This window comes from Lipotes vexillifer, unplaced genomic scaffold (assembly GCF_000442215.2).
Source record: "Lipotes vexillifer unplaced genomic scaffold, Lipotes_vexillifer_v1.1 scaffold1122, whole genome shotgun sequence".
Taxonomy (NCBI): Eukaryota; Metazoa; Chordata; class Mammalia; order Artiodactyla; family Lipotidae; genus Lipotes; species Lipotes vexillifer.
In genome coordinates, this window is record NW_006798649.1 from 2,830,192 (window position 1) to 2,843,561 (window position 13,370).

The 13,370-nt window shown below is 49.7% G+C and overlaps 1 protein-coding gene across 1 annotated transcript in view; it reads right to left on the minus strand.

The window, feature by feature from the left end:
• Positions 1-8,106: 8,106 nt before the first annotated feature.
• Positions 8,107-13,370, minus strand: part of FCAMR (Fc alpha and mu receptor) — a 9,361-nt gene continuing 4,097 nt past the window's right edge. The window contains 6 exon segments of the mRNA XM_007470725.1: positions 8,107-8,185; positions 9,167-9,221; positions 9,224-9,343; positions 9,985-10,103; positions 10,752-11,508; positions 12,452-12,790. Coding sequence (XP_007470787.1) covers positions 8,107-8,185; positions 9,167-9,221; positions 9,224-9,343; positions 9,985-10,103; positions 10,752-11,508; positions 12,452-12,790 — 1,469 coding nt within the window.

Below are 13,370 nucleotides of genomic sequence, written 5' to 3' on the forward strand. Positions count from 1 at the left end.
TGAGAGGTCTGTTGTCCGCTCTGTGTTCTACTTGTCCCTTCATCTGGGCTCCTTCGGGTAGGACCTCCGGGCCCACTCAGCCCTTCCTCGCCCTTCTTGTGTATACAGGGCAAATGTGGCTCATCTGCATCTTTCTGATGCCTTCGGGAGATTGTGTACCTCAGAGGCTCGTTCTCCCCAACACCCCTTGTAGCCTTCTGTGCTCAATTGTCCCCATGTAACTGGGGCTGCAAAGGACATTGGCAAGATGCTGACCACCAAAGTTGCATACAGGACAAGCAAGGCACAGGCCCCCTTGGCTCTGGCATCTCCAAACCCTTCTGGATCTCTCCATCATTGTCAACCTCTTCTCCCGACTGCAGCCCTGATCTAAGCCCGATGGTGGTGGGTGGGAAAGTACAAAGACACTTCGATAGCTAAGCCATCTTTCTTCCCCTTCAGCAATTGTTCTTCCCCCCAGTTCCAGGGTCAATGTGAAGTGGGAGGATGTGAGGGGAGATGGAGATGGTTTGGGGACAGTTAGGGGAACATCCTGGTTCTGCCAGATTATACCTCCTTTCAAAGGTTTTCCTTCTTATCTCTCTCTCCTTTGGAACTCAATTGTCAAGATATTTGTGGGTTTTGTTTTCTTAGTCTCATTAACTGATTTCCTCCAAAGCAGGGATACCTTGTGTTGTCTGGGCTGGAGTTGGTGTTAAGAGAGGCCCACTGAGCACTAAGACAGAACCTTGATGAATGTAAGCCTGTGGGGAGGGAGGGAAGCACATCCATGAAACAGTTGCTTCTCATGCTGCCTTGGGGGCCTCAGATCTCCACTCCTATTCCTGTAGTCTGTGATGGTAGGAGGGTTCCTCAATCATGTCCTGCTGTATTCCCAGGAGTCCCCAAGACTATCTTAGCATACCGTTCCCCCACTCACCCCCGCCCCGCCCTACATATCCAAGACCCGCCTGGATTAGTGATCCAGCTTTAGGGAAAGATGAAAGTGAGAAGTAGAACCCACAGAAGAGCCACAAAGTCAAGACCCTGTGTCCTATTTTGGACTCAGCCACATGCTAGTGGTGTGATTAGAGTCCCCCAGCTTCCCCTCTTTCACTGTGGTTTCCCCACCTGGAACCCACTGGCCCTAAGACATAGCCCCAGCATCCCAGTCCTGAGAGAGGAGATACTGGCCAAGAGGGTCCAACTACCCAACTCAATAGTGATGATAGCAACAGGAATTATACCTCCAAGACTGCCATCACTTCATCTACTTAAAAGCTCCCCCTCCCTCTTAAAATAATCATATGAGAAGAATATAATAATGAGAACGGCTTCTCATTTGGCTTTCACGACTCTGGGACTCAGCATGAGTCAGTGTGGGGAAGTCCAGAGCCCTGGTCTGGGGACAGAACGCCTATATCGTGGCTCTGGCTCTGCCTCTAACTTGCTGAGCGACCTTTGCCAAATCACTTCCTCCTTTAGGGCTGCAGTCGTTTCATCTGTTGAATGGAGGCGCTGGACCAAATGGTCTCCAAGGCTTTTCCAGTTCTAGGATTCTGTGTTTTGATCGAGCACCACATTAGAGTCCTGTGGCTGCTGTAACAAATTACTACAACCTGTGTGGCTTAGAACAGCTGAAATATATTATCTCTTGGTTCTAGAGGCCAAAAGTCTGAAATCAAGGCATGGGTGATGTGCTTCCTCTGGAAGCTCTGGGGAAGAACCTGATCCTTGCCTCTTCTAGCTCCTGGTGGCTGCTGGCATTCCTTGGCGTTCTTTGGCTTGTAGCTGCATCACTCCGATCTCTGTCCTTGTGCTCACGTTGTCTTTTGAAAGTGTATCTCAAATGTTTCTCTGCCTCTCTTATAAGGACACTTGTGATGGCATTTGGGGTCCACCCGGCTAATCCAGGATGATCTCCTCATCTCAAGATCCTGAACTGAATTACATCTGCAAAGACCCTTTTCTCAAAAAAGATAACATTTACAGATTCTAGAGATCAGGAGGTGCACAAGTCTTTGGGAGGTCATTTTTCAGCCTACCACAAGCATCTACTATGCCCATGACCAGTTCAATCAATTTGCCACAAAATTATGCCCACAACAAGTTCGAGGTCCAGGGAGATTTGAGACATGCAGGGGTACGCATCCCTGTTCCCCAAGGGCTTATGGTTTAACTGAGGAGTCATCACCCCAACACACCACTGCCAAAGAGCGACACCAGCCAGGCAGTGTAGCCTTGTGGAAAGCTCCCAAGCTGCAGACCCAGAACGCCCTGGGTTTATGTAGGAGCCCTGCCACCTACTAGCAGGGGGACCCTTGACAAGTTTTTTAATGTCTCTGGACCTTGGTATTCTCATTTATAAAATGGGGCTAATTACACTTACCCCATAATTATGGTATGAAGATTAACTGTAATACGGACAGTGGCTGGCATCTAAAAGGTGCTTATTGTCTGGCTTCAAATGAAATGGACAGCATAGGCTTTTGGAACAGAGCCCCACTGACCCATGAGGAACCAAGGGCAGGGAAGTGGAATGACTTGCCCAGGTTTGCATGGTGAGTTGATGGCATGGATGGGTTGAGAACTAAGGTCTCCCAGCATTGGGCACTTTCCTCCACTTCCCAAAGCCTTTACTCCCCCAGATGAATCTCCTGAATTGTGTTTCCCCAGGCAGCAAAGAGCTCCCATTTGCACCCTGAACTGATCCAGGGAAGACTGGAGAGGGTCAGGTCCACACGCCTCCGCAGGTCCAGCCCTTTAGATTGGCACCACTAGCATGTTGCTCCCAGACCCGGGCCTGACCCAGCCACCAACGGAGAAGGGGAGGTCAACGCCATCCAGTCCTTCCCCAGGACTCCACTGCCCTTCTGGCATTGCTCACTGTGGACGGCCTCCATGAATGTAGCTGGACAAGTGGGATAAGATGGGACGGATGAAATGCCTATAACTGCCGTTTACTGCCTGCTCTCTGCTCCCATGTGTGGATTTTTAGCTGAGTCAATGTTTAACCCTTGTCTGGAGTCAATGTTTAATCCCAGGTCAGCCAGCCCTGAAATTTAGCATTCCTTGGTAAGCCAATAATATATAGTATTTTAGTATCAATCACTGGAAAATAGAATTGTGACAGTGGATCTACCAAAGCTAAATAGCAAGCCCCATTCCCCCCCACCGCCGCCTTTTTTTTTTTTAAGGATGTTGACTGTTTGGGATTGTTTATGCCAAGTATCATGCCCTCGCCATCAGCAAATAATGATCTAGCATTTCCTGGCCCCAGCTGTCATCTACTGGCAGGAGCACAGCATTGGTTCTTCCTGTTCTAATTTCATCTTTGAGGCTTGGGAGAGGGCATAGGATGGGGACGACTGCCCTTTTGGTCAGCTGAGCGCTGCCGTCTGGCAACGTGGTCCCTAGTGTGGTCACTGCCTGGAATCCCAGACTAGAACCATCCAGTTGGCTGGGCTTGCTCGGGCAAGCTTTTGGGGGAGTTTCTAAGCACAGACTTATGTTCAGAGGCTCCCTGGTGAATCTCCCCATTAGGAAGTAGGTAGAAGGAAACTTCATTATAAATGCTCTATGTTTGCCTGGCTATTGGGTGATTTCATAGGGGCTCCCCAGGGTCCTTCTTAAGGAGCTTGGAGCATAGCATCTATGATCTGGCAGCATTGTGTCCATGACAAGAGCAAGCTCAATAAAGGAAAAGTCAGAATGGCAAGCTGGGTGGTGGACACGTGGGGAGTGTGAAAGAGGGGGAGAGGGCTGCGACCAGATTAGAGGTTCAGGTTACTGGATGTGTTGGAGAGGGTGACTTACTGGCCAAGTGTGTGCACCTGAGCTTCAAATCTTTTCTTTTTTCTACATGAACTCACTGAGTCACCTCCTTCTCCCTGACTACCTGCCTCCCTGTGTCACTACCCAGATGTCCAATCCCTCATCTGTTTTCCTAGCTCTGTTGACTCCCAGTCAGGGAGTGAAAACAACATTTCTTCTAGGCCTTCCGGGGTGGTGGTGAGGAGGATTGTCTGTACTCTATCATTGTGGCTGGTGGAGGAACGACGGCAGAGACTGTGGTGGGTGACCCCTGAGCCTATGTCTTGTCCCGAGGAGGCTAGGAGTGATGAAGCTGAACATGAAACAGCCTGGAAATGCAAAGTTGGCCTTGGTCCCAAGGCTCCCCCTATTTCCCCTAAGCCAGTCCCAGGACCCCAGAGAGCTTTCATTCTCTGGTTCTGAGAGGCAGGAACAAATGAACAAACCATTTCTGAGGTTACCAAACCACTCTCCTGCCCTCTTCTACCTCCATCCCTTGGCCAGGAAGGGGCGGAAGAAGGAAGAATTTCAGAGTAGACATCCAAAGTCAACAGAGTGTCAGGTGACGGGGCCCAGTCCCTCTCACAAGCTACTGGTATCCTCCTGAAGCCTTGTTGTTTCCTTGTTCCTGGTCTGAGCCTGACCTTTAGCCCAAGGTTTGCCTAGCAGGCAGCCATTGGAAAAATATCGCCTGTGATCCCCTGCAGCCTGTGCCATCCGAGCCTCAACAGTCCCACCTGTATAGTGGTGTACAATCTGCTTCTTTCCGGTGACGTACACTGTAATTAATTTTCAGTTTTCTTTGCTACACGGGTGGAGAGTGCTGGCAAAATGAAAAATTTAGACAAGTTGCATTTCCTAACCAGTCTGTCCTTCCCATGCCAGGCTCTAAAGAAGTGAACTCCCTGATGCCCTTTGTCTGAATTTGCGTCTGAAGTGAGGTGCAACATCTTCAAATTATGGGACAACTTGGAAAACGCCTTTGGTCATGGTCATCCTAGCTCTCTTCCTCTTGTCTAAGATACTCAGGGCTGGGGAGGCAGGACTCTGTAACATTAGGAGAAGTGGCCCTTGTTGATTGACCCTCTACGCTCAGAGCAACACTGGTAGATCTAGATCAAGGCAGCAAACAGGCCAAGGTTGGGAACTCGGCCAGAGGTTGGAAGAGGCAGAACACAGAAGATGCCAGATGCTAATCAGGGAACGTATGTCTTCAACAAAACGGGACCAGGAGGCAAATGGTGGCCTCCTGACCCAGTGCCTCAGAGCTCGTGATTTCTACGAGCCTCTAGGGGCATGGCATAGGGTCCTTTCCTGCAGCTGGCACCTCTCTGCTGCCTGTCTGGGTTTCAGCTGACCCCCTGGAGAGGAGGCCATGGGGTGACAGCTCAACCCCTTGCTGACAGTGAAGGGAGCAGGTTGGCCTGGGAGGGCCAGTGCCTGCAAGCCAAGCTGTGTCACTTCAAGGAAAATGGAGGGCTTGGTGGCCCTGGACCCTGCATGCAAGGCCACCCACAGAGAGTGCGTTTCCTTTCGTGTAGAATCTCCGTTCTCCATTGAACGTTTGTCAAGCTGTTAGCCCTGGATTATCTACACCAATGGAAAATAATCACATAATCCATGTCTACTTGGCTGAAGCAAAGTATAAGTCTTTCTGTGGAAGTACCTTCCTCTTTGTATCTGACTGGAGCTGTTATTTAAGTGATTCTGTATTTCCCAGACCCCACTGGCTCCTGGAGAAGAGGAAGAAATCCCCAAAGTCTTAGTGGAGAGCATGAGAAGTCGTCTGTGGAGTTAAGCGTTTGCCCTGAGTTACCTGTGACAGATGGACACGGCTGCAGGCGATTAAGATCTGAGCTCAATTTGTACAAATGCCAGTAAGGACCTCAGAGCTGGTGAGTGAATTTTTAGCTCTTAGCTCCAGCTCCCTGAACTTTTCCACTTCACTTAGCCAGGACAGGAATAAGTCAGCTCAGTGACTGAAGAGAACAAATTACTGGAAATGGTTATGAAATTTTTACACCCAGGCCTAAAAGAGGAAAATAAGGAATTCTCTAGAACCTTAAACAGGGAAGGCCTGACCAGATATGCAGGCCATAAGTCCAAGTATGGAGGTGCAGCGCCATGATCAAGGATCTAGGCTGTAGCTGCTGTGCGTTCAGTGCCCAGGTGTATAGCTACTTCCTGTCTCCGGCTTCAGTCTTCTCACCTGTAAAATGGGATTATCCTGCCTACCTTACAGAAATGTTGCATCAAATGAATACGGAGTGTGAAAACACCTAGGGGCATGCCAGCTGTGTAGAGATACTTGACGAACAGTAGCAGCATTAATAAGTAGCGGGGTGAGAACGGGAGGGTTGAGCCCTAACCCGGAGAACATACTTGATCCTAGGAAAGTCAGTGCTTCCCTGCCCTGTATCTTGGATTAGAAATCCCCACGGACACTTCCCTGATTCCAGCTTCAGAGATGGAGTGTCTCCCTGCCCCTCATCCCAGAGGTGTGGATATCGTGCTAGCTGGGGATATGAGATTAAAAAACCAAAGCACTGACAGTACCCAGCAGTGGACGTGGCCTGCTTAGCCTGCTTAGCCTGCTTTGCCTCTGGCCCCTTAAGTCCAGGCTCCTGCCCCACGGCAGGCATCCTTTAGCCCATAAAGGAGAACTGTAAGCCTTCGGGGCTGCCCCACTTCCTTCCTGGCCAAGATTTCCCTCAGATCTTATCTCTGCTCAGCTCCAAAGACTTTGATCTTGGCTCTGCTCCATCCATTTGAAATTTTACTGGCTTCTCCTGCTTGCAGACCTCAGCTTTCCCTGGAACTCTGATTTGGCAGTCTTTCCTACTTTTGGAAGCTGCCCCTGACTCCAGCCCCTTGGCCAACACCCTTGCTGGCTGGTCCCCTCCTTCCCCCAGGCAGGGCGTCAGGCAGAACGCCCCAAGGCTGAATCCCAGACAGAAGGATTACAAGACCTCAGAAGGAGGAGGGAGTGAGGAAAGGGGTGGTCCAGGGCAGCTGTTGAGAAGGAGTGATCCTTCATATCAGAGTGGGAACAGGAGAGTCTCAGTTGGTTTTATGGCTTAATGCAGGGATTGGCAAATTATGGCTCTTGAGCCAGATCCAGATCCAGCCTGCTTCTGTAAATAGTTTTGTTGGAACATAGCCAAAGTCATTCACTTAGGGATTGTCTCTGGCTGCTTCTGTGCTGCCAGGGCAGAACTGGGTAGTTGTGACAGAGGCTGTACGGCCTGCAAAGTCTGAAGTATTTACTATCCGGCCCTTCCCCCAAAAGGTTTGCTGACCCCTGGTTTAGTGCATCAAGCTTCCCCAAACAAGAAGTGATTTGAGGAACCCAGTCCTGTGAGGTTGCTTCACCAAAACACAATAGTCCAAAACCCGGGGAAACACACACAATGTTCCCACCCCCCAGAGCTATTCACAGTGCACCTTAGTGACTTAAAGTCTTCCAAAAATCCTGCACAAAACCTGTTTTTTGTTTAACCCACATTTCCCAAACTTCTTTGGTCTACCAAACTTTTTTCTCAGCATGCCTCTTAACAGTTCTCAGAAGCTAGCATTCTGTGGACACCTCTGGAAAACTCTATCAGGTGGAATGATCCTATACAGCCTGGGTTCTCTCCTGTCGCTGCCTCTAATGAGCTGAGGGACCATGGTTGAATTACATACCCTTCAGGACCTGCTTCCTCATTGGTTGGATGGGACAACAGTGGCTCTCCTATCTCTTTTACAGGTGTTTCAGGCAGGTCCCTGAGATCATGTGCATGAAAATGGTCTGGAGCTAGGGCTGTGGTGTCACTGATTTTTAACGATGAGCTTTGCTCTGATACATTGTTTAGCAAAGGGGAAGTGGGGAAGCCACCAGGTCAAGGTCGTGAGTTCCCCTTTCTAGCCCTCACTCTGTTATTCCTAACTGGGTTAACTGAGTGACTTTCAACAAGTTACTTCCCCCCATGGGGTCTCAGTTATCTCACCCTGGGCAATGGATTTTAGACAGGTTAATCTCTGAGGATCTATTAGCTCTGAAATTCGGTGATTCCATTTGGTTAGGTGCAGGCAACTTCCCTGCTTATCCAAAGCAGTGAGTCTTTCTCTCCCAAACCATGAAAATGGCATCGTATTGATTTTCTCTGGACAGTGTCTGGGTTGGGTTCAGCTCCAGCTATGAGGAGGTAGTAAGGAAGGAAGGATTTCTGGTGCTGCTGACAGCGTAGGAGAGAGGGCCGAGCCTTCTGGGAATATCTACCTGACAATTCTTGACTTGATACTGGAGCCTTTCTTTCCCTTCTCTTCCACTGCTCAAGGGCTGCTCTGTCCAAACACGAAGTTCAGACAGCTTGCTGACAGATCTGGCAAAATAAAAGAGCAGATGTAATTCCTGAAAAGACAGTGGGCCCAAGAGTGGAGCAAAAGTCCCCCAACAGGCATGAAATAAAGTGATTGATTGTAAAGCAGAATCCACACAAAATTCCTCTTGGCCACCTTCTCTCTTATCTGTCCCTCTTACCATAACCACTTTCCAGCTTCATCATCAGTCCTTGATATCAAGGATTTACAAGCAGTTGAATAAGAGGAGCTTTATGAAGATGAGAATCTAGTGAAAAATACCCTCTTCCTTCATGAACTTAGGAAAATCCCAGAAAATCTTGACTGGGTCAAAAGGTCTGCAGCATAATAAGTATGGGGCCAAATGGGCAGGGATGAATTGGGAATGAGGGTTCTTCCTTTTGGTCCCTGTGTAAGGACCTATGGGATCATCTAGGGGACTCCCAAATGAAGGGGGATTCAAAACATCTGTGTTGGCAGTGTCCCCAGAGGTCATGGAGCCCATGCCCCTCCAGTCAGCCATTCAGTCACAACTATTTATTGGGGGCCCTACTGAGCTGAAGTTCTTTGGGGACATAGTAAGATGGAGAAAACACAATTACTGCCCTAAGAGCTTAGAACGTACTTGAAAAGGATATAGTTTAATGTGTGCAGCAGGCTGAGTGTTAAGAGATGTCAGGAAAAGGGGGCACCGACCAAGGGCTAGGAGTGATGGTTGAAATTTTGTTAATTCTCCACTCTGATTGGAAGCCTCTCATATTTTCAAACCTCTAGGAATGGAAATTCCACTTTTTCCAGGTCCACTGACCTCCTCCAGTAACTAATAGATCCTTTCTTACAGCCTTCTTTGAGTCATAGTGTCACCTTTGGCCATGAAAAATGCTGGACCTTCCTTCGTCCAGTGATGGTCAGCCTTTGCTTCCCCAGATGGAGTCCCAGCTCCCCAAGCTTCCCTTCATACAGGCGGAGGAAGGAAGAGAAGAGGCTGGTATTCGGTCCTGGTTCTTTTCTCCACGGTGTCTGAGCAGCTTACCCTTCCATTCCTCGGGGTCCAGGGTCCCTCTCCGGGATACTCAGGCTGCACGGAGAAGAGAGTCATCCTGGAGCATCTTCTTTTCCACCTGGGGAAGCTGGTCTGGCTGGAGGCTCAGCTCTGGGAACTGTGTCATCTGAATCAAGGTGACCCCTGATGACCTTTCTGTCTCCTGAGCTGCACAGACACAGAGCACACGGTGAGCATCCTGGGCACTGAATTTGATTCCTTGAGAACCACCTTCACCCACCACAATCCTCAAGGACTTCCTGACACAGAGGATTTGCAACTGAGCCCTTAGATGGGCAGGGATTGGGCCAGGCCTTTGGGGCACTGGGTCTGAGAATCTTAGCCCCTTTGACTTGCTCCCAGAGCATCTCACCCTTTCTTCACCAGATCTAAACGCCGTGGAGCAGTCCCTTTAGGAATGTTTAAACCTGGGCCTGGTGCTTTAAGAGACTTTCAGCTGGGCCGTGCAGAGGGTGCAAATGCAGTCTGGTTCCACATTTGGGCCCTGTACTCCGACCTGCTGTCAGGATTGTTCACGTGGTTCATATGACTGCCAGCTGTCTTGCCATCTTCTGAAGAGATTCTCCTTAAGCTCTGGGATGTCACTGAGACATAAATATATAGACTACTTTCCCATTTGATTGATAAAGGAACCAAGGCCAAGCTTGGTTAAGTGGCTCAGACTAGAATTTAGCACTTCTGCATCCAGAGGTCCTGGTACCAACTCTGACCCCGATCCAGTCCTGAGGGTGTCAGATGGGAACAAGCACTCCCCTCCCCGGCCTTGGGGTGACTTAAGCTCCACTTACACCTCCTCTTTCTCCGGAGCTTCCTTTGCAGCAGAACAAGAGCCGTCAGCATAAGCGGACACAGCACCGAAGAGACTGGAGTCAGCATCCGAGAGATGCTTTTCTCTTCCAGAGAAACACTGGAGTGGAAGCAGCAGGGGAGGGGATGGTAAAAGCACAGGAGAGGGGAGGTTGGAGCTGGGTAGGAAACTGAAGACCCTTTGGCCCTTGCCCCTCATTTTACAGATGAGAAGCTGAGGCCAAGGCAAGCTGGCTGCCCGAATTCCCATGGAGGGTTAGTTGCCGAGCTGGGACTAGGTCTCCTGCCTTCCGGTTCCCAAGCCCTGATCCTTTCCCTCCTCCACCAACGTGCCACAGTGGGCAAGAGAAGTGAGTGAGGGTCAGGGCATCTACACTTGGCATTTGGCTTTGCCGCAATCTGTCTTTGTAGCTTCAGTGAGTCACCCCCCGACCTTGTCGGAGCTTTGTTTCCTCATCTTTAAAAAAAAAAAAATGTCCCAACAGTCCCACCTAAATATTCCATTATTCTAGTGCTTATATTTTTGCTTGAAAGTCACATGAAGATACTCAGATAGCATTCTCCCAGCAAGGACCCTTGAATGAGGGAGGATTCTGACTTTCATGTCCCTTGTGCTTTACTGTCCTGAGGTTACAAAGGGAGAGGAGTGAGCAGACAGAGGGGGTCACAGAGGTTAGCTCACTGAGGGGCGTGCAAAGGGATGGAGCAGATGTGGAGTTCCAACAGAGAGGGCAGCCTGGGGGTTTACCTCTTCACGTGGGAGTCCTTGCCCAGCGGCCTGAAGGGCCTTGCTGCCAGGGCCTGGCTTGACGTCACTTGGGGACCACTGTCTCCAGCAGGGGTGTCTAGGTCTCCTTCACTGCTTCCTTCTGCAGATGCCATCTCTATGCTGGTTGGCTCCAAGGTCCACACAACTGCAACTGGGGCGGTTCCTTCGACGGAGCCCAGGGCTTGTGGCTTAGAAACCGACGTTTCTTCTTGGAGGGTTTCCCACATCCATTTTTCTGAGACCAGGGTTGATGACCTAATGGTCGCCATGACCTTCTCAGCTGTGTCTGGGGCTATTCGGACCCTCTCTGTTTCCTCTCTTTGCCTATCAGTCCCAGTAGTTGTTTCCCCCTCTCTTTCACTGGCCCTAGTCCTGTTTGCTTCCAAACTTCTGGTGCTCGACATTCGATCACCTTCTGTTGTATTGGACACACCTCTGATGGCTGAAGCTGGACTCTGCGGAGTGGGGATGGTTGCCCAAATGGAACCCTCTAGCTGGCTGCCTGTCCCTGGAGCTACTACCCCAGTTGCTCCTGGGGTTTGTCTTCCCTTAGCTGAAGCTGTGGTTTTGCTGGTTCCTAGAGTCAGAGCAACTCTGTCCCATCCTGTTCCTTGTCTCTCTATAGTCTGGAGAGTTCCTGGTGTCTGTCTGTTGGCCGCTGGTGATACTGTCACAAAGGATTCCGTGATGAGCTCGCCAGCAGCCACAGTGGCTGCGGGGATGGCTCTGGAAAGACCTGTGTGAACAGCAGAAGGAGACCAAATGAGAAGGCTATCGGGCTGCCTACAGGACACCAGGCTGCAAAGGACACCAGGCTTGACATGTTTGCTCCATGGAATGCAACCTCACTAAGCAATGCAGTCTTTGACCAATATGTTGGATAAAATTAAAAATTGGGAAAACCAGATGTGTTCTCTAGTCTGTTGCCAATATTGACATTTTATGTCCCTATCTCCTTTTACGCCCACAAATTCTCTAACCAGCTGCCCCAGGACACCATGCTGTCCCCTTTCCCAGGGCCCACATCCCTTCACGTACTGCTTTTCAAATAAGAAAAAAAGAAAACTCCAGTCACAGCAGAGCAGCCAATGTCAGCAGATGGTTAGATAGCAACATCTATTCAAACAGTTCCACTCTCTGGGCTCCTGCCTGCCTGTGCCATCTCTCCGGTAGACCTGCCTTTCATAGCCTGGATGCCCTTCCTTGGACTCTGGGTACCTGACTCTAGATCAACTCTCCAGAACGAGCCACGCACGGCACTGGCCTGGTAGCTATTGGATGTCTGCTGAGAGGCTCAGCCTTAGGAAGAGCTCAGTCCCCATTCTTCTGCTTTGCCTGTCCTATGTGCTCTGCATGTCTGAACAAAGAGACATCATGACCCTAAGAAGCCATGTCCTCCAATTCACCAGCTTCACCGAGCTCTCTTCAAATATATGTGCCACAACTTTCGGGGGGAATTGGGTGAGATAGATTATGGGGATTCAGTTGGGAGGTTTTCCCTAGTATCTACCTTCCCTCTGAAGGTGGTCTCCATCTGAAAAAGTCCTTGCCTGACCCCAGCTTTTCATCATCACTCCCCTTGTGTTTAAAGCCCTCTTGGACCTCTGGGTCTTCTGTTGCCCCTTGCCCTTCCTAGCATTCATGTCACCAAACTTGACCTGCCAGCCATCAGCCCTTACCTGCAGAGATGGTCAGGTTCATGCTGAAGTACAGCATGTTGTTTGTGTTTCCAATGCCACAGCGGTAGTGACCCACATCCTCCGGTGACAGCTGGGACAGCCTCACCACAAACAAGCCTTTTTGTGGGAAGTCTATTAGGGCCACACGGCCACGGTAGCGAAGGTGAGTGTAGTGGTTGGTGGACACGATGGTGTGGCAGACCCACGTGAGGGGGCTTAGGCGGCACCAGTACTTCCGCTGGTGTCTGTTGATGGGCAAGGGTGGGTAATGGCACTGGATGGTGACAGCTCCCCCAGGCTCCCCAGACACCAGCCTCGGGCTCTTCAACGCATTTGCAGCTGCAGGCAGAGGGAAAAAAAAGTCCAGAGCAAGAGTGCTGAATTTGTCACTGTTTGGGGAGCTATGAGCTCCAAACTCTGCCAGAATTAGGGAACAGGTCAGAAAATGCCTCCGTGAAAGTGAAGCTAAAAAGAATCAATATAGAAATATCAGAGCTTAGCCACTAGGTCAGGAGTAGCTCCAAGGTATGAAATGGAGCTGTGTCCAAGGCCCCATGGAGAGATGAAAATGCAACAATAATCTTACCACTATTTAGCTAACCACTATTGAGCTTATCATGGTGCAGGTGATCTTGTACATGTCCATCCAAAGCCTGGATTCATGCCACTGTGCTCCAGTGCGGATGTTCTTAAAAAAAATGCAAATGTTTAAGAAGCTGCCTTCTAAGCACCTGTAAGAAGGCCAAGGCAACAGCTGACAGAAGGGCTGTGGTTTATTTGCATAGAATGTAAAAGAGAGATGTTAAAACAACAAGGTCCTACTGTATAGCACAGGGAACTATATTCAATACCCTGTGATAAACCATAATGGAAAAGAATATATATGTGCATAACTGAATCACTTTGCTGTACAGCAGGA